General features: G+C 41.0%; 1 protein-coding gene across 2 annotated transcripts; it reads right to left on the bottom strand.

Moving 5' to 3' along the window:
* Positions 1 to 10792: 10792 nt before the first annotated feature.
* Positions 10793 to 18412, bottom strand: fth1a (ferritin, heavy polypeptide 1a). 2 transcript variants are annotated; one of them, XM_083662381.1, is made up of 5 exons: positions 18072 to 18412; positions 16779 to 16884; positions 14871 to 15017; positions 14163 to 14288; positions 10793 to 11294 (listed from the first exon to the last, which is right to left on the bottom strand). In XM_083662381.1, exons 2-5 carry the CDS (start codon positions 16878 to 16880, stop codon positions 11136 to 11138), a joined length of 534 nt encoding a protein of 177 aa, XP_083518507.1. In that variant the 5' UTR covers positions 16881 to 16884; positions 18072 to 18412; the 3' UTR covers positions 10793 to 11135. The 2 variants fall into 2 exon arrangements, with proteins under 2 accessions (XP_083518507.1, XP_083518508.1); XM_083662382.1 differs by lacking the exons at positions 16779 to 16884; positions 18072 to 18412 and adding an exon at positions 16719 to 16769.
* Between the last annotated feature and the right edge of the window lie 2749 nt (positions 18413 to 21161).

Below are 21161 nucleotides of genomic sequence, written 5' to 3'. Positions count from 1 at the left end.
GGTTATGACAGTAAAGGCAGTGTGTATCTTGTTTATGTAGGGGGGTTATGACAGTAAAGGCAGTGTGTATCTTGTTTATGTAGGGGGGTTATGACAGTAAAGGCAGTGTGTATCTTGTTTATGTAGGGGGGTTGTGACAGTGAAGGCAGTGTGTATCTTGTTTATGTAGGGGGTTATGACAGTAAAGGCAGTGTGTATCTTGTTTATGTAGGGGGGTTATGACAGTAAAGGCAGTGTGTATCTTGTTTATGTAGGGGGGTTATGACAGTAAAGGCAGTGTGTATCTTGTTTATGTAGGGGGGTTATGACAGTAAAGGCAGTGTGTATCTTGTTTATGTAGGGGGGTTATGACAGTGAAGGCAGTGTGTATCTTGTTTATGTAGGGGGGTTATGACAGTGAAGGCAGGGTGTATCTTGTTTATGTAGGGGGGTTATGACAGTAAAGGCAGTGTGTATCTTGTTTATGTAGGGGGGTTATGACAGTGAAGGCAGTGTGTATCTTGTTTATGTAGGGGGGTTATGACAGTAAAGGCAGTGTGTATCTTGTTTATGTAGGGGGGTTATGACAGTGAAGGCAGTGTGTATCTTGTTTATGTAGGGGGTTATGACAGTGAAGGCAGTGTGTATCTTGTTTATGTAGGGGGGTTATGACAGTGAAGGCAGTGTGTATCTTGTTTATGTAGGGGGGTTATGACAGTAAAGGCAGTGTGTATCTTGTTTATGTAGGGGGGTTATGACAGTGAAGGCAGTGTGTATCTTGTTTATGTAGGGGGGTTGTGACAGTAAAGGCAGTGTGTATCTTGTTTATGTAGGGGGGTTATGACAGTAAAGGCAGTGTGTATCTTGTTTATGTAGGGGGGTTATGACAGTGAAGGCAGTGTGTATCTTGTTTATGTAGGGGGGTTATGACAGTAAAGGCAGTGTGTATCTTGTTTATGTAGGGGGGTTATGACAAATGAGTGAAACTCCAGAAAAAAAACCTTTAACCCTCCAGTTGTTTGCATTGACGCCATGTCGTTGCATCCATGTTGCCGATCTGTGGGCTGTTTGGTTTGTGTGGCTGTTGTGTCTGTGGGAGTGTAAACGCAACAAGGCTTGTGAGCACTTGCAGATTACAAGTCATTTCAGAAGCATTATATGATGATGATCATCATCATCATCATCATCATCATCATCATCATCATCATAATAATAAGCATCAGAGCAAAACTGCTCTGCTATGCAAGTCACAGTCATAACACTACAATCATGTTACACAATTATGAACAAGAATACACTACTGGCGGTGTAGTAGACAACTAGAGTTCAATGTAACAGTAGAGCAAATACTACTTCCTCTCCAAGCATCCTATCTCTGACTACTTCCTCTCCAAGCATCCTATCTCTGACTACTTCCTCTCCAAGCATCCTATCTCTGACTACTTCCTCTCCAAGCATCCTATCTCTGACTACTTCCTCTCCAAGCATCCTATCTCTGACTACTTCCTCTCCAAGCATCCTATCGCTGACTACTTCCTCTCCAAGCATCCTATCTCTGACTACTTCCTCTCCAAGCATCCTATCTCTGACTACTTCCTCTCCAAGCATCCTATCTCTGACTACTTCCTCTCCAAGCATCCTATCGCTGACTACTTCCTCTCCAAGCATCCTATCTCTGACTACTTCCTCTCCAAGCATCCTATCTCTGACTACTTCCTCTCCACGCATCCTATCTCTGACTACTTCTTCTCCAAGCATCATATCTCTGACTACTTCCTCTCCAACGCATCCTATCTCTGACTACTTCCTCTCCAAGCATCCTATCTCTGACTACTTCCTCTCCAATCATCCTATCTCTGACTACTTCCTCTCCAAGCATCCTATCTCTGACTACTTCCTCTCCACGCATCCTATCTCTGACTACTTCTTCTCCAAGCATCCTATCTCTGACTACTTCCTCTCCAACGCATCCTATCTCTGACTACTTCCTCTCCAACGCATCCTATCTCTGACTACTTCCTCTCCACGCATCCTATCTCTGACTACTTCTTCTCCAAGCATCCTATCTCTGACTACTTCCTCTCCACGCATCCTATCTCTGACTACTTCCTCTCCAAGCATCCTATCTCTGACTACTTCCTCTCCAACGCATCCTATCGCTGACTACTTCCTCTCCAAGCATCCTATCTCTGACTACTTCCTCTCCACGCATCCTATCTCTGACTACTTCCTCTCCAAGCATCCTATCTCTGACTACTTCCTCTCCAAGCATCCTATCTCTGACTACTTCCTCTCCAACGCATCCTATCTCTGACTACTTCCTCTCCACACATCCCACCCACAGCTGTTGGTGTCAGTCAAGTTATCCCCTTCAATTAATAAAGCCCAGCAGAGGAGCTTTTTCCTGCATCAACTGAAGAAATTAAAAGTACCACAACCAACTCCGCCCCCCTTTCTACAGAGAACTTCCTCCACAGTCTGTTGAAAATGGGAGGGAAATGTATTCCAAAAGAGAAAGAGTCTGGAATCAATTAATTTCAGGCCATAATGTATATGTGTATGTGTATGTGTATGTGTATGTATATGTATTAGGGCTGTGAATCTTCACTGGCCTCACGATTCGATTACGATTCAGAAGGCTACGATTCGATTATAAAACGATTATCGATGCATCTCGATGCATCTTAAATCGATGCATCACTTTTTTTCCCCAATACATGATTTATTTTTTCTCACTTTCTTTTTTCTCACTGTGTGGCTACTTTTAAAATAAAAGTGCATTTGGAATTGCATTGTATTATGATCCATAATTAAAATAAACAACTGCATGTACTTCCATTATATTTTATTTGATTATTTAAAAAAAGAAAAGAAAAGAAAATTAATAATCGATTTTCGACATTTGTGAATCGATGCAGAATCGTGCACGTCCGCATCGTGATGCATCTTATAATCGATTATTTTAGACACCCCTAATATGTATATGTGCCTCATGAAAGTAGAAAGAAATGTTTGTGAATTGACACAAGTTCAAAAAAGCAGGAAGCGCAGGCTTTGTGGGGCTTACTAAAACATCAGCATGTCTTTGTATGAAATTCAATAAGAAAAACATCCATATTGTGCGAGACCTCAGTGCTACGCTACCCGCTGTGTGTGCAATGTTTCATTCTTTACGCTCGAAATAATCAAATCTAAAGTTGACAGTAACAAATGTCATTGAAAAGAAAAATGCTTAAAGCCTATTTCCGAGACAAATAATACAACGTTCACATCCTTTCGCCGTTCTCGTGTGCCACAAGATTATTTCAGAAATGCCTATAACATGGAGGGTGTTGGATCATAGGTCTCTGTATTGTGGAGAGAAAATGTAATGCATTTAGATGAAGGCCCTCTGCGCCTCTGCGGTGACACCATGCAAATACGCTTCACAACAGAGGAATTGAACCAGATTCAAAGTGTCTGAAATGTGATGTGATAGCAGGGTGCTCACCATGGCAATGCAGGTCGGGAAAAAGTGCAGGATTCACTCCCCACCCATCAAGTTGATCACATATGGAGAACCTGAAATGGGCTAGGATGAAAATAAAAACCATGAATATCAAGAAGAATCTCGATTCTGGGGGAAATCATATGTCAGTCAAGAGACTCTCCTTTGAGGGAAAACCAAAGCCCATCTGAAGCTGAGGAAGCTGATGCAACAGCAAGCCTACAGAGAGCAGATTGAGATCACAGACTTGGGGAGTATGAAGATAGGTCAGTGCATGAGGTTTCAGTGTTTGGCTAATTGGTAAGAATGGATCATGTGTTTTGCTAAATCAAATGTACACAAGACTATTGCAGTAATACAGAGGTTTTCAAAGTGGGAGGTGGGCCACCTAGGGGGGGCTCCAAACAGTTTCAGGGGAGGCTGAAAATGAGATACTGAGATACAGTAGTTTGGGGGAGATTTTTTCATGTAGGCATCCAAGAATTTAGTGAAACTAAGCAACGGTAATGGGGCTTTGTCTGAGGGGAGGCCCACGGTCTCAGACTTTGAAAACGCTGTACTAATGGGACACTCACCACCACTGCCTCTAAAGAGCAAAAACATACACGTGTATGAATTCATTCTATATCTTTTTGCAAATCATATATAGACTTTTGTCTGAATTAATGTCTTCCACAATCCTATTTGTACTATGTATGTGGGGTTTTGTATGTCTTTGTTCCATGTGCATTCTGCATTGTGTATTCCTGCTTCTCCCTCTCACTTAGATTTGCTACAGGTCTACTTGTCATGTCGCAACATTTGACATGTTATGTACTTGGCAATAAAGCATCTCTGACTCTGATTCTAATTGCGGCTGGGTTAAAAATATCGATATTGAATCGATATTCATGTGAAGGAACAAGTATCGATACATAAATCCCTGTATCGATCTTTTAAAATGCATTTTACTTTTTTTTACTTTAAAAAATAAATAAACATAGGCTATAATATTATAGGCTGTGTGTGGTAGTTAAAACATAGTTTCAAGTTGACGTTTATTTATGTTTGTAGTTTAAACAAAAACATAAATACTGTAGGCTACATGTGCATTGTGCATGCACCATGAGCCAGATGGACAGACCTCAAATCTGTTTGCACTATAATGTTTGTGAACTGGAAATGTTCATGAGCTGTATTTTATTTTATTTTATTTACAAAGCATTTATACTTTATTATTCAAATGTTTTTATTGGTTCTTCAGAGCACTCCGTTCTCCAAATTAACACAGACAGAACAGGACAAAACAAAAACAAACCCACAACAATACCGACACTACTCAATAAATCAAAACCAATACAATTCAATTCAATTAAACCAGTCAGGACAAGAACACAAATACATACACAAGGTACAATTGACGAATAAACAAAACAAAACAAAATGTAGGATAGGATGGGGGGATGGGGGGGAGCAGCTACTCTTCTATAACCTGTGGGAACTCCGTCTCGAAGTAGGACAAAAACGGTTGCCAGATCTTAAGGTACTTCTGGGTGGAGCCTCGGGCAGTGTGTTTAAGCTGTTCTAGTTTGAGATGGGACATTACCTCTTCTACCCAGCGCTTATGGGATGGTGCCCTAACCTTCTTCCAGCTGAAGAGTATTAGACGTCTAGCCAGTAATGTAGAGAATGCTATAGCTTCGCATTTATACTTTATGAAACACTGTTTACAACATGCTGCTGTTCAATGATTCTGTTGTATAGTGGAAATCTAAATTTGTTTGGCTTCTCACAGAAGACTGTAAAGAAAGAGACAGAAGACTGTAAAGAAAGATAAGATGTTGAATGACTATGTTGGTCATGTTTAAATAAAAAATAATTACATGATGTAACTGCTTGCTTTATGGTAAATTCTTAATGTAAATATTAATATTTTTTAATAATGCACCAGGTTAGAGGGTTCCTTGTACAATTTACAGCATTAGTTCTTTGAGAATCTCTTCCATTATCAAAGCAAAACTGGTATTGTAACTAAAATATTGATATCGTATCGGAAATCGTATCGACTTGGGACCTTGTGTATCGGAATCGTATCGTATCGGGAAGTCAGTGGCGATACCCAGCCCTAATTCTAATAACGAGTGCTTGCTACATATATAAAGGGCAAAAAGGCTATGAAATATAAAGGCTTCAAACTTTGATTCACTTTCTCTCCCCTGGAACATGATGAGAAATTAGATGACTATATGATAACATTATGGAGACATGAATCCAGACTCTGATGTGATAACACACAGGTCACTGCTAGGGCTATATCATACAGATTTACTGACGAGCACATTGCATTCATATACAACTATGGGTGATAGTGAGGCCATTTACACCTGGCGTTAACATGTGGTTTCTGCCATCAGATTGCAGAAATGGTTGTCGGACCAAGTTTGTTTGATTGTCTACTCTGGTCAACAGGGCCCCCTAGTGTGCATTCTGTGTATCTTTTAATCAATCGGGACACCCATTTCCCCAGGTATTTATACCACTCCCCCACACCCGTTTTGTATTGCACCTTGATGAAGGACGTGACGTCCGAAACGTTGTGCTTTTAATAAATCCACTTCAGGAGCATTATGCAGTGTGCAGACCTCTATCTTTTCTCTTTGAGTCTCCAACCACCTGACTTGTATGTTTTTACAGAGGAAAGCCACACACAGGGTGGATTATGCAAACTCATGTCGCTCTTGCAGTGAGGCGACACTGCCAATCACTTTACCACTGTGCCACATAAGTCCTTTTCACTGCAGTTAGCCTAGGCTACAGCTGAGCTGATCCAAACTGCTCTAAACGGAGGAGCTCAATGTTAATCATCTCTACCTTCTGCACTGCGCCTGAAAGTGCAGATCCGTGCGCTGCATGGACAACTGACCCCTGGCTTCTCATTCTCAACTTCCAGGCAAGTGGATTTATCTCCCTGCTGCCCAGATTTAGTTGAGTGATTCAAGCTCTACATCAGTGATGCTCAACTTTCGGCCACATGCGGCCCGCGGGCACCCCCCGTGTGGCCCGCGATAGAATTGCAAAAGAAAAAACAGTGCACCTGAATGCAACATGCAAGATACCCGCTGAATAAGTGTCCAAATGTTCATGTCATTCTGGCCAATACTCCACTTCTGTTATAGCATTTCAGTCTGGAATATGGAATATCTTTCAATAATCTATGATTTAGCTGCTAAATTGTCAAATACCGCCGTCTGCTCGCTACCCAGGCACTTATGTATGTACTTACCCTAACTAACTATCCGGTGTGCACAACATTGTCAGACTAAACTCCGGCTGACACCACAAAAACCTACAATCCGCTACAGAAAAATGTATATTGTTTGTTTATTAACTGGCCCCTGGCCTCCTATCATTTCACTTAAGTGGCCCCCGGGCAAAGCAAGTTGAGTATCCCTGCTCTACATCTCTATTATTGCCCATTCAGTTCAATTCAATTCAATTCAATAAGCTTTATTAGCATCCTATTATTACCAAAAGAACAACAACATTAACAACAGAGACACAAGAAATAATTGAGTTAACTTCAAACCTTCAGGACTCAAATTCCTCAAATGCAGTTTCCAGTGTGCCAGCAGGAATACTTGAATAGCTCTAATGGAACATAATGGGTGGTAATCTGTGGTGAAGCCTGCCACCTAATGGTGAAAAGTAGGCTACTAAACTGGCCATCTGCTACTGGCTTATCTTTGGTGCCAGCCAGGTGATGTCAGCACCTGGCCTGCTGTAAGTGACAAATAGTCATGCCCATGCTACAAGGATTTTACTAATTTCATTCATGACTTGATTTTCCCAGGTCTGGAAAACAAGATTTTGAAATCCAGTCCTTTTCTAGGTTTTCATGGCTGTGGGAACCCTGAATTAAATGTTTACTCTCCTGTGTGGGTTATCATGTGTGTCTTCAGGTTTCCTTTAAGACCAAAACTTTTACCACAAACTGAGCAATTAAATTGTTTATCTCTTGTGTGGACTATCATGTGTCTCTTCAAATCACCCTTAACACCAAAACGTTTACCACAGATTAGGCAATTAAACTGTTTATCTCCTGTGTGGGTTATCATGTGTCTGTTCAAGTCAACATTACGACCAAAACCTTTACCACAAATTGAACAATTAAATTGCGTATCTCCTGTGTGGATTATCATGTGTGTCTTCAAGGATCCCTTACGACCAAAACCTTTACCACAGATTGAACAATTAAATAGTATATCTCTTGTGTGGATTTGCATGTGTGTCTTCAAGGATCCATTTTGGAAAAAACGTCTACCGCAGAATTCACAATTATATCGTCTCAGACTGAAACCTGACTGAGGATCACTAGTTTCCACACATTTATGATCACTGTCTTTAGTCTCAGAAGAGTTTGAAGTCTTGTCAACACTAGTTGGTTGTGAATTACTAGCTGGATATACATATATAAGATATAATTTCCTGGATGGTTCTGATACTCCAGAATCCTCTCCATCAGCTTCTGTTTCCATCTGTTCAGTTGAGCTGCTGCCTAGAGGCTCTGCCTCTCTGTTCTCCTCAGTTTGGCTTTGACGAAGCTGTGAGGACTGAGGTTTCTCTTCATCATCTTCACTCTTCACAGGAACAGCAGTGAATGGGAACTTGGTGATATCAGCTTCACCCAGCCCTTGAAGCTGCTCTCCCTCCTGACTGGTCCAGAGGTCCTCCTGTTCCTCATTAATATGTGGGGGCTCTGGGTCCTCCTGAAGCTGCTCTCCCTCCTGACTGATCCAGAGTTCCTCCTGTTCCTCTTTAATGTCTGGGGGCTCTGGGTCCTCCTGAAGCTGCTCTCCCTCCTGACTGATCCAGAGTTCCTCATTCATATGTGGGGGCTCTGGGTCCTCCTGAAGCTGCTCTCCCTCCTGACTGATCCAGAGTTCCTCATTAATATGTGGGGGCTCTGGGTCCTCCTGGTCCAGACTGGGACTCCACTCCTGCCGCTCAGCGGGAACCCCCTCCCCAATGACCAACAGCTGCTGGAGGTCTGGAGGCAAGGCTTCTCTGTGTAACCGCACAGCGTCCAGCAGATTTCGTTGTCGGTCTATTTCCCCATGTGAACGAGTAGCTTCCTCCTCGTACTCTGCTATCGTTGTTTCAAACAGCCCAAATATCTCTTCAATAGCCGCAGTTAGGCGCTGCTTCACCACGGCTCGAAGCTTCTGGACTTTAGACATTTTCATTTTCACACAGTGGTTTTACTGACCAACTTTATCCAAGCTCCAATAGCTTCACAGCTAACATTAGCTTCACAGATCACAGCTCCTCCAGTCTGAGTTAACGGAGCCCCGGTTCCACTTTATATATTCGTGATCACCCGCACATACGAGTCTTCTGTTTGTAAATTAAACTTCTGAAAGGATATAACCGGCGGTAAATAACACGCTACTACCTTAGTTTTCTAGAACGGAGCTTCACGTCCTCAGCCCCTCTTCTTCGTCGTCTTCTTCTTCTTCTTCTTCTATGGAGTTGTATGGCAGTTGGCATCCTTAAATGGTGCATTACCGCCACCTACTGTATTACTAAAACGATAGTGCAAATACACTATCAATAAAAAAAAATGTCCACCCAAAATGCGCCCATTCACCTCAATATCCATACTGTGGCCCAGACCAGTCGTCTAGGCAGAAGCGAACGCTTCATTCAGCGTTTTCGTCAAGTCATCTCCCGAAATGTCCTCAATCTCCTCCTCCTTCTTCTCTCCTCACAACACCACTCTCCAACTCTCCTATCTCCGCAGCGCCGCCTAGCGGCTGACTCAAGAACATCACCCAAACATATAAACAGATGACAGTATATTCGACAATATCAATGTAAGCGACGTGTGTGTGTGTGTGTGTGTGTGTGTGTGTGTGTGTGTGTGTGTGTGTGTGTGTGTGTGTGTGTGTGTGTGTGTGTGTGTGTGTGTGTGTGTGTGTGTGACAGTATTCGACACATTGTGTGTGTGTATATATAGACACACATCTCATTTCGGGAGATATATATATATATATATATATATACTGTGTGTATATATATATATATATTATATATAGATTATATATAACATGATCTTGTTTTACATTCTAGCAACACAATGCTATTACTAGATAATTTTGTGCCTTAGAAATAAACATGATTCTGCTCAGTCACATTTTGTTCTCATTTGAATGTATTTACATTGTTCCATGGTTGTATGGAATCATCCCTTGTATGATAAACCAAAGCATTACAGAGTTCATTTAGCCTATATTTCACATTTTTTAGCATCCTGAGATTAACAGTGCAATGTGAAAAAACCCTTTTCCTTCATTCTCATCATCCTAGGATATGGATGCACATTATTGGATTATTTTGGTGCTGCTATCCGATACCTACTAAACTATGTGGATACTTTCCTACCTAATTTCAGAGAACATGTAGTGGAATGAGCACATTATCCCTACTCTCATCGTGATGACCTGCTGGCAGATGGAGACATGAAGACAATGCTTTTCAAAATGTACACTGGGCAAAATAAGAAAACTACTTCTACTTAGCTTATGCAAAACATGCCATATTTTCACATTATCCCTACTCTCATCGTGATGACCTGCTGGCAGATGCAGACATAAATAAGACTCAGACTCAATAAGACTCAGTTAGTCTACCGATACACTACCTGATCGCCCATCTTTATTATGGTCTGTTATGAAGGACCTACGCTAAGGTATCTTGTTTTGTAATTCAGTACTAACCAGCTGCAAAATAATGGGTTTTTGGGGAATTTCCTGAGTCCATGGCCTCCAAAACCACAAACAATTGTTTTTTTTGTTTCTGCCTAGCTTTACAACAGCCAGTGCTTTATAAATGTTTTCAGTCTGAAGATCACTCTAAAAACGGAAACCACATCGCTCTCACTTTGTTAATTTTCTGCACAAACCAAAATTGGAACTTGAAATAATGACTGCATGTTTACTAGCTAAGGCAACAGCTGGCTGCTGATGTCTGTTCTCAGTGGTCATCGAAACCAGACATCCAGAAATGAAAGTACAGTACGGGGACTTCTACCGTTTTGTGCAAATTGTTTCAGAATTGTTGCAATACATCGCAACCCTTTTCCCCTATGCCAGCTGTATTTTCTCTGATGGTGAACGTTTCATTAAAAACGACAGTTACATGACATTTGATCAAGATAAAGTTCATGTAGTCTTGTCCTATAATGTATCATCTATTTTCTCAGTGCATGAGTTTGGCTCCATTTCAGCCAATAACACAGAAACTGTTTTTCATGTTTTTACATCGAGACAATACAAATACAGAGACGAATCAGAGTCCAGAGGGTTCGATTTATTTGGTTTGATAACTCCTGACAAACACAGCAACGGTCATGCTAGGAACCCAGTTGACAAGCGTGAAGAGAACTGAAAGAATGTAATGACTCAGCTCTGAGAACAGCGGCTTGGGGAACTAACTGTAATAAGGCATATGAAAGCCAGGGGATGAAGGCAAAAATGGCAATGCCTGAAACTAGAGGAGCAGTGAGTAATATGAGCGGTTTACATGATTTGCAGGTACCCGATATTATATATACTCATCTCTACTGATAAACTAGGAAGCAAGATACAGAAATAAATATATAGGATACATCTTGAACGTGATTTGGACGGATCTAGTTACTTTCCTTGCCCAAAGTATGTTTGTCAAACAGGTATTCGGCCATGCCGCACTGGGGAGCGCCCATGCGACGCAGGTTGGTCACCCAGTCTGCCAGCTCCTTGATGGACTTGACCTGCTCGTCCAGGTAGTGTGTCTCGATGAAGTCAGACATCTGAAGAAATAACAAGGGATGATTCATTTAATGCTGAAACAAATACTCAAGAGTTCATCTGAAACTGCACCTAAGGCATAAACCCACCCAGAAGCACCAGTAGAAACAAGCTCACATAGATGCACCTGAGGTGATTGTAAGGTCCATCGTAGAATGACCACGTTTGGTCAAAATGTCCTATCGATAACAGGCAGCCAAATATGGAACAGTCTCCCTGTCTCCATAAGGGACAGCCCCACCCTTGCCGCTTTTAAAGGTAGACATAAAAAATGGCTGAAAACAAACCAGTCATGTGTCCACAGGTAGTATGTTTTTCTTCTCTTTTTTTGTGTGTATTATTATTATGTATTTTTATTTTTATAAGAGTAATTGCTGCCATGTATTTTAGAGTGTGTTGTTGCTACTCATGTTTTACGTAGTTTTAGAGTGTACTGCTGCTACCTATGTTCTATGTTTTTTATTATGTTCTACGTTTTACGCTCTATGTTTTTTGTGTTTTATGTTTTATGGGGACAACGGATGGAAATTAGCCTCGTGCTAAATCCGGCAATTTTTACACTTTTACTATGTTCCAGGTTTTACTATCTGTTCTGTGGTTTCTGTGTTCATTAATTTTGCACTGTCCCGTCCAAATAAACGAATAAATAAATAAACATTATGTAACTAAACAGGCAAATGAAAGTAAACCAACATTTCAAATTTAACGTATTTTTAATCAAAAAAATCAATTCATGGAGTTGTTGGCTTAAATTAATTAAATGCATGTATTCAATGAAGATATTGTCGTCTCTACAGTGTTATGCGGACAGAAACTCCTACAGGTAGTCGACACAGAGAGAGGGGCTGATCTCAAAGCCTGGCACACCGAAAAACAACTGCCAAAGTCCAGTTCTATAAAGCCTTCTCATAGAGAACACAACAACTTCATATCTTTTGGACTATGCTGATAATACTATCATTTATTGTGTTGGTGCTGCAACAACAGATTAACAGTTTCAAATATACTTTGTCAGATGAAACTTGTACTTGAGGCAAAGATGAACCACACAGGGTACTTATTATCTGTCAATTAGAGGTGGAGCATAGTATCAGCCAGCTAAGGTGTATTATCAGACTCCCAAGTGCTCATGCTTAGAATAGCAAATGAAGCTGTTTCTCTACAGATACTTGAATGAACTGTGCTTTGGCAGCTCCATCAATCTAGCTAGATAGTCATAACACCTGGAGTGAAGTGATCCTGCATTCTAAATACAAGCAGAAAATCTGTCATTGTCACTTTGGGAAAACAGAAAAATTAAGAAATGCTGGTATGGTGCGAACAAGATAACCATAAACACACATACATTTAGGCACTATAGACCTTATTTGATAACCCCGGACGGCGCCATATTGTTGACAAACCGCAGCCGTAACGTAGTCTGGCCGAGCGTCCACCTGACGGTCAAAAAAAAAACTTGTTCATTCCGCTGCCCGCCGAGTCGACTAGTTTCTCACGCTGTGTTCTTTCAGCCAAAATGCCGGATACCTGTTGTGCTATAGGTTGCACTAACCGACGAGGAGACACGCCTGGCTTGTGCTTTTACAGAATCCCGTCGGAGAAAGAAAACTCAGACAGGAGGAGGTTGTGGATTTGTGCGATTAGACGTGGTTCAGTCGCTGGGGAGGGCAAATGTAACATTAACGGGGTATTTTAATCATTATTGTAACATTACTTGAGCTTACCTTTGATGAAATGTTGGCCGCAAAGACGTGTGTACAAACGGCTGAACAAACACAGCGTGAGAAACTAGTCGACTCGGCGGGCAGCGGAATGAACAAGTTTTTTTTTTGACCGTCAGGTGGGCGTTCCCAGCAGCACGTAACGCCCCTTGAAAGCTACGGATAGCAACAGTTATGGCTTCGTCAAAGAGAAGTGATGAAAAAATAAGTTTGGTCGGAGGTGCGGACCCCTATAAAAAACTGACTTGGAGTAAATATAATTCATTATATTGCCAGGTATAACGTACCGGACATTGTGAATATAGTATTGGCATAGGCTACACATCTCAGGAGCTGAAGGCTTTCAAATCCCTTGAGTCCTATAACTATTTCATCTGTGGCAATTGGTCTGACATTTTTATTTTGGTGCCACCAACGACATCATCATCATCATCATCATCAAACATTGTCAATAACAAAGGTAAATAACCTTAACGTTAAAATGTTTGATATGATCTGACTGATTTCATCAGCGATTGTAACATCTAGTCCTATTAAGCAATGTGACGCTTGCTTGCATGAGCCCAATGTTTGCTACTAACGTTAGCCTCTAGTCTCTTTCCCTTCACGTTTGTGGACAGTAGCTAGTAGCTAACACCCAGGCTTTTATTGCTGCTATTACTACAGCCGTGTATTATTACACAGCACACTATCGCTGTTGTGAAATAGCTCCTGACGCAGTTAAAACAGCATTATATAGGCTAGTAAGTAACGTGCCCGTACGCAAGTTACATCATTCGAATAAGGTCTATTGAGAGGCTCTTAAATATATTCACTTATGTACTTTATATTACTACAAAAATGCAACACGGGCTTGACATTGGTAGGAAAACCAACATGAAAATACAAAATGTAATTTGTGAAGAAGAACATGTTGTTTTATTTTTTTTAAATATTGAGAATTGCTACACAATTTCCATTGCATATTTTGCAACATGTCCTCCAACTTATACGACCAAAGACGATGTATCGGTGCAATACGAACAAATATCACGTCTGCTAGACTAGCGCCCCTCAGTGACAGAGAAAAAGTACTAATATGCTACTTCCGCACAAAAGCAAGTTGAAAAAGGGGGGGGGGGGGTAGTATTGGTCCCGGGGGATACTCACATGTGGGTCATTGTGCTCAGTGGACAGTTTGTGCATGTCCAGCAGCGACTGGTTGACACTCTTCTCAAGCTGCAGGGCACACTCAAGAGCGTCCAGACCGTTGCCCCATTCGTCCCGCTCGGGTTTCTGAAACACAGCAGGTCGTGGAAAGAGTCAGACATCGATCAATAAGGGACAAGAGGCCAACCGCCTCGTCCAGAGTGACTTTACTGATCGATCTTTCTGAGTAAGTCGACAGTTGGAACGTTTCACTCTGGCTGTGGAGGCTGTGTTTACATGTCAGTGAAAGATAAGAGGCACAACACACTCACGCCCTGTGTATCTCTACTCCCTTATTTTGCCCTCCCAAGATGGCCCCTTAAGATTAAGATAGCCCCCCAACAGAAGACATCTCACAGCCACCTTAAGATTAAGATAGCCCCCCGACAGAAGACATCTCACAGCCACCTTAAGATTAAGATAGCCCCCCAACAGAAGACATCTCACAGCCACCTTAAGATTAAGATAGCCCCCCGACAGAAGACATCTCACAGCCACCTTAAGATTAAGATAGCCCCCCGACAGAAGACATCGCACAGCCACCGTTCAATTAAAAGTGGACAAAACAAGAAGCAAAGATAATGAAATAATTTGACTGTCACACATGCAAACAAAACATCAGAACAATGACAAGCTCTTCAAGAACGCCCACACACACGCATCTCATACCCTGATGTCTTGTAGGAAGATCCTTCCCCCCCTCTGGTTCTGGAGTTTCATCAGTTTCTCAGCATGCTCGCGCTCCTCGTGAGACTGGTTACGGAAGAACTTGGCAAAGTTGTGCAGTGCCTGGTCATCCCGGTCAAAGTAGTATGACTGTAGAGGACAACAGGGAATGCAGGTGTTCAAAATTGGAACTCCGTAAAAACATGACTCACATTGGGTCTTCTCATCACTTCCTCATGACTTTACAGCCTTGACCGTAACCGAACCATAACATGCCTAAAACCAACCACCTCCTCTGTGTGCAAATAGTTTTTATGTGTGAGTGCCGTTCAAAATATTTGTTTGTTTTTAAACGATAATTAATTATGAAACATTATTGTTGTGTCAATACAGCAGCGGTTAAACATCACCGAGACAATGATAGTACAGCCAAAAACACTGTTCTGCCTATATCTAAATAAAACGGGTACATAATCCAGAGAGGCAACTGAACTACAAAACCTTTCAAACTAAATATCTAAACAGAAATGGGACATTTATTAAATCCATAAACCAGGGGAATCCTTTCTGGCAATTAGCAGAAACTAAACCTAAACGGAGTTTTTAAAAAGCTGAAAACAGAAGACACAGAACAACCCTTCTAAGTGCACACCTCCACATGAGGTGAAGAGGTGAACGCTGTGTTTACAATGAAGCAAGATGCATTTTGGGAAGGGCAGTCGATGCACTCTCTGCCCTTTTCTCTGTAGGCCGACATAAACTAATCTCAAAAGGAACTTCAACCCCTGTATTATAGCTATGCCTCACAAGATGACCTCTTCCCTCCGTTCATACAAACTACCATAAACTCAGCACGTCAAACTCTTTTCACGTTGAACCCATTACTTATGAAAATGGCAGGTCTACCGGACCGACAGTGGCTCTTTAGTCAGATAGCAGTGCAGTCCTGCCCTGTGCCTACCCACCCCCTCCCTCTCCTCCATCCTCATCTTCCCAAATGACATGATGGCATGTTTGGGTGTTTTGCGTGCAAGGTTGCACGTCACCACCTGAACATGGACACAGCTCTGTAAACCTCAGGACTGGCCGAGTGAAGAGGAACTGGACCACTTCCCAATTCTATTGTATTGGGTTTTTACTTCTCTGCTGGGAGGTGTGGTATTTCCCTACAATACCACTAAAGTGAGTTTTATGAGAAGTGTGAATATTGAGGTATGCAGAACTTGCGTGTAGGGGTGGGGGGGGGAAATCCATACACCATAGTATGTCGATATTTTGCCTGACGATATTGTATCGATATTTGGACACAAATTATCGATATTTATAAAAAAAAATAAAAAAAATTGCAGGCCATGCCATGCCAGGCCACCGGGCATCTGCCCGAAGCACCCGATGTTGCAGTCCGCGCCTGCAGTGGCGTATTGAGTCCAGAGAAGCTTAATAATGTAGCCTACGTGTGGGGCAAAAACAAAACAAAACAAAAAAACACTACATGTTTTACTTGCGGTGAGGTCAAGGAAAAAGTAGGAAAAGGAGTTAGACAATATATCGAAATATCGCAATATTCAATATATCGCAATACTATCGTATCGTGACTCAAGTATCATTTTAGTATCGTATCGTGGGCATCTGGTGATTCCCACCCCTACTAGCTACGCAGAAAGCATGAACCAGGCGTTAACACCCTCCCCTCTATCTGGAAAGCCATCCGCTGCACCACGCTTGCGTTTGTTCAGTGCCCCACACTATTCTTTCCGATTCCGACCTTTGCTCCTATTCTCTAGTTCTCACCATGGGCAGGTAGACATAGGAGGCATACAGCTCCAGGTTGATCTATTCTCTAGTTCTCACCATGGACAGGTAGACATAGGAGGCATACAGCTCCAGGTTGATCTATTCTCTAGTTCTCACCATGGACAGGTAGACATAGGAGGCATACAGCTCCAGGTTGATCTGCCTGTTGATTGCAGCCTCACAGTCCTGGTGGAAGTTCTGTCTCACTTGGGAACTCATGGTTCTGAAACACAGGAAACAGAAAGTTTAACGTACTTGACAAGAGACACATCAAACAACGTACCTGTATGTAACATTGGAAGGAATTTTTAGAACGGAGGAAAGGATTTCCCTCACACCTGTTCAAAAACTAGCCTTTATCTTTATATCAAAAGGTATCTTTATATCATAAGGTTGTCATCACATTTAGCTATTGCACCACGCCATTCCTCAGTGTTGACACAAAGTAACATCTATTTCTCATCTTCATCTTCCTAAATTTCTTACATCCAGAGGTCAATTATTATCTATCAAATATAGAGGTGTGCAACTATGGAATAATTAAAAAATTACAAAAAAAGTTTGAAGGAACATTTCATTAACACATTGTAAACTTCTGTATTATAATGTATGTTTTGTAATCAGTGTTTGGTATTTTAACCTGTACTCTCAAGCTTTTACTATACACTATCACTCTCTCGCACACACACACACACACACTATTCACATCCTACCTATAGCCTACTTCCTTGACTACTATATGTAATTTAATTTTGTTTATTTAGGTGGAGGTTCCCTATAAGCCCCCCAGGCTTTTTTTTTTGGCGAATAAAGAAACTAAAACTATTTGGGTGATGACTGATGAGTCATTATGAACACTGCCTACATTATAAGACCCCAACAAGGAGGTTAAATGTTACATGTTAAAAAAGAATAAATAAATAAATAGATAAATAAATAAATACATATTAAATTAAATTATTTAAAACGTCTTAGGTCCACGCCATTCCAGTGTTGACACAAAGCAACATGTATTTGGGTGATGACTGATTTGTGATGAGTCATTATGACCACAGCCTACATAAGACCCCAACAAAGAGGTTAAATGTTATATGTTACAAAATAATAAATAAATACATATTACATTAAATAATTTAAATCGTCTTAGGTAGGATTAAAACTCGAAAATGTACACTGCTTTTTACAGATATGGTTGGTCTTTTTTGTATTACTTAAGTCTTATGGGATTGGAAGGACGCCAGGCAGCATAGATAGAAGACATCCAGGCCAGGGAGCACAGATCTATATATTATAGAGGACATCCAGCGACAGGGCGCTGGCGCTAACGACGTAAACAACAATAAGCTAATGTAAAGGCCGCGCGTCATCATAGCTGGTAAGGAAGATGAAGAAATTATAAATCATTCTTACCTAAAAGTCAGTGGAAAGTCTTCTAGTCCAGAGGTCGAAGAGCTGGTCGAACTGCGTAGCCTCTTGTGCAATTGGCTTGTTAGCAAAAAACAAAAGCAGTAGCTAGCACGCTAACGGTGGTAAGGTAACGTTAACGTTAACGTTAACGCGATCTACGACAGCAACGCACTGTTTTTGGTAACTGGAATTATATTCTTGATGGTGGCAGATGTCCGGATGATTAAAGAGATGAAGTCCGTTGGTGTTTCTAGACAGTAGAAAGGTTGCCGTTCAAGCACTGTTGAAGCAGGTAACCTTCACTGTCCGTTGACGAGACGATGTGTAAACTGCGGGCCCACAGCGTCCAGAGCTAACTGGAACGGATTCATGATGACGTCGACAAGTGGGAAGAGAAGAGGGAGGGGCTGCGCGAACTGCGACATCCATCACCATGGCAACATGTGCATAGATAGAGGCTGTATTATTTAAAGCAGCGTTTCTCAACTGGTTGGTCGCGACGCCGTTTTGATTGGGTCGCGGACATTGGCCAAAAAAAAAAAAAAACATATTTCATTTGAGTTACATTCAGATTATTGAAACTGGATTAGCCTGACCAGTTTTACTTGTTTAACAAGCTGAAGCATATGCTCTGCCTGTAATTCAAGAGAAGTCTGCCTTTTCATTTCATATTTAATTTTAGTTCAATTCAGATGATTGAAACTGGATTAGCATGGCCCTAGTTTAATTAAAAGTTATGACCAGTTTAACTAAAAAGCATATAGCCTGCCGGCTGTGATTCAAGAAAAGTCTGCCTTTTTATTTTTATGAGTTAAATTCAGACTATTGAAACTGGATTAGCATGACCAGGTTAACTTGTTTTATTATTATTATTATTATTATTATTATTATTATTATTATTATTATTATTATTATTATTATTATTATTAACTTGTTTAAAAACATATAGGCATGTAATTCAAGATAAGTCTGCCTTTTATTTCATATTTCATACAGTTCAAATAAGACTTTCTGAGCATGACCAGTTTGACTTGTTTAAATTTAAAAACATATAGGCCTGTGATTCAAGTCTGCCTTATTTCAATTGGTTTTTAGCCCTAGTTGCACTTCTGTTGCACTTTTTTGTTAATTTGAGGTTTATAACAGTGCATGAAGGCATTTTGTATTAAATTAACTATTTTTTGTACAAAAAATTTGAGTGGTTTAAAAAAAATCAGAAATTTGGGTCGCGACTTCATGACAAGGAAAATAGTGGGTCCTGAGGCTACACCAGTTGAGAACCACTGATTTAAAGAGCATTAGAAGATTTTTTTTTAAGTAATAATGCAGTTAGGCCAGGGGTACCAGTTCTCTTTTCCTTGAATGCTATTTTAACCAGAACTGATCAGCCACACCACCACCCTCCGTTTCCTCAGCGTGACGTCACAACAACAACAAATCACCTCAAAACACCCGGAACCATGGCAGTTAACTAGTATGAGTTGTGCCAAACAAACGTTAATATCTCAAAAACTATACATCACATCGCTTATATTTTGACATTCTGAGTGAGAGCAGAAGTTGCTCAAGAGTTTGATGTATATTATATGCATGTCGTGTTAAAGTTGTGTGAACTGTCGCAGTTTTTTTAAATGTACACCGCACAGCTGGGGATCCCTCGTATAGGCGTCTCAGCTGAGCGCCTGCGAATTCCACTGCGGGCTCCATTTAACAAGGCCCTACTTTTTCATGTAGCAATCGGCATTAAAAAAAACAGCGTTTGCCTTAAACAGACGGTTGTTGTCCACCAAAATGGGCTATTCGTGTTCTTGAATGTAGGTGTAACAGACGTTACATTGGGTTTTTTACAAGTCAATTCAATTTCAAATGAAAAAGGCCGTTGTTCTTCCATTTCCCAGTGGGCAAACAGCACCCTCTCTGTTATGGCTATGGGTGGAAACCCGTAATCACATAATCACAGAAGAACAGAAATGACAGGCTCTGGCATGACAAAAAACCCTTGGTATTGGAAACGATGCAACATTAAAAAACAGCCAGTTTCGATGGACAACCACCTGTTTAAGGAAACTAGGCTTTTAATTTTAATTTTAATTTATTTTTGTGAATGCTACATGGATGAAAACTAGGGCCTTGTTAAATGGAGCCCCCAGTGGAAGTCGCGGGCGCTCAGCTGAGACGCCGACTAGGAAGCAAAGGGCTACAATACCTACTGCCACATGTAATGATATTTTTGTTGTTCTTTGATGATAATCAGAAGCACTTTATGTAACATTATACTGCCTTTATTGGAAAATAACAATTGTGAAGGGGGTAGCCTACTAGTGTAACATTCACGCAAGAACCTTGTGAAACCAGTTACCAGAAGTCCACTCATTTTCTGACATCACAAAAGCTGGCTGACGTCAATCGAAACCACAGTTGCCTTATTTTCTCATTTGTTGGCGCAGAAAAATGTCACCACAGAGGGACATGATCATTTCCTGTAGTAGCCTACTAATGAATTGCTTGCATTATTGAGGTTGAGTTGGATATAGATTAAACAGAGATTACCTGTAATATCCCAGTACAGTCGCATATGCGCTATCAGCACTTCTGACGATGATTTTATAATTCGAGCTGCTGACCTACATAAACGCTTTAGGAACAAAGACAGGAAACAGGAATGGATTGCAGGGACATACAACCGGTCTGCCAATATCTCACAATCAGAATGTATTTAGCAGACCAAATGCAGACTTGTATGCACTCATGTCTAAAGGAGGTCATACCCTCAAAACATCATGTGGTGCACTGGTGATAATAAACACCGTTGGAGTAATTTCTAGGGTGCGGACTCTATCTTGTTATAATTGACTGTTTTTCTGTCCAGCACCTACTATTAGTTTGGATGTGCATGTATTTCTGAAATTACATACCCCAAATCAAATAATTATTGCTCTTGAACCTCTGACTACAGGCAAAATATTTGCCAAATGTCAGAATTACCCTGAAAGAGCAGAACCCAAGCTTTGTTTGTTTTTTAATATGTGCAAACAACATGCCTGACTGAATCCCTGTATAAAGTTTACAACAGCAGCAAACTGATTGGGCTGG

Source organism: Poromitra crassiceps (genome assembly GCF_964638095.1).
Source record: "Poromitra crassiceps genome assembly, chromosome: 28".
NCBI classification, from domain to species: domain Eukaryota; kingdom Metazoa; phylum Chordata; class Actinopteri; order Beryciformes; family Melamphaidae; genus Poromitra; species Poromitra crassiceps.
This window is presented reverse-complemented; position numbering and strand designations above follow the sequence as displayed.

Bases quoted from the DNA above. Each gene is read 5' to 3' on its own strand.
- fth1a (XM_083662381.1), bottom strand. From the start codon at position 16,880: ATGAGTTCCCAAGTGAGACAGAACTTCCACCAGGACTGTGAGGCTGCA. The intron at 14,289-14,870 runs GTATGAGATGCG...GCTGTGTTTCAG, and splicing joins TCTTCCTACAAGACATCAGG to AAACCCGAGCGGGACGAATG. The intron at 11,295-14,162 runs GTGAGTATCCCC...TTATTTCTTCAG, and splicing joins CTGAGCACAATGACCCACAT to ATGTCTGACTTCATCGAGAC.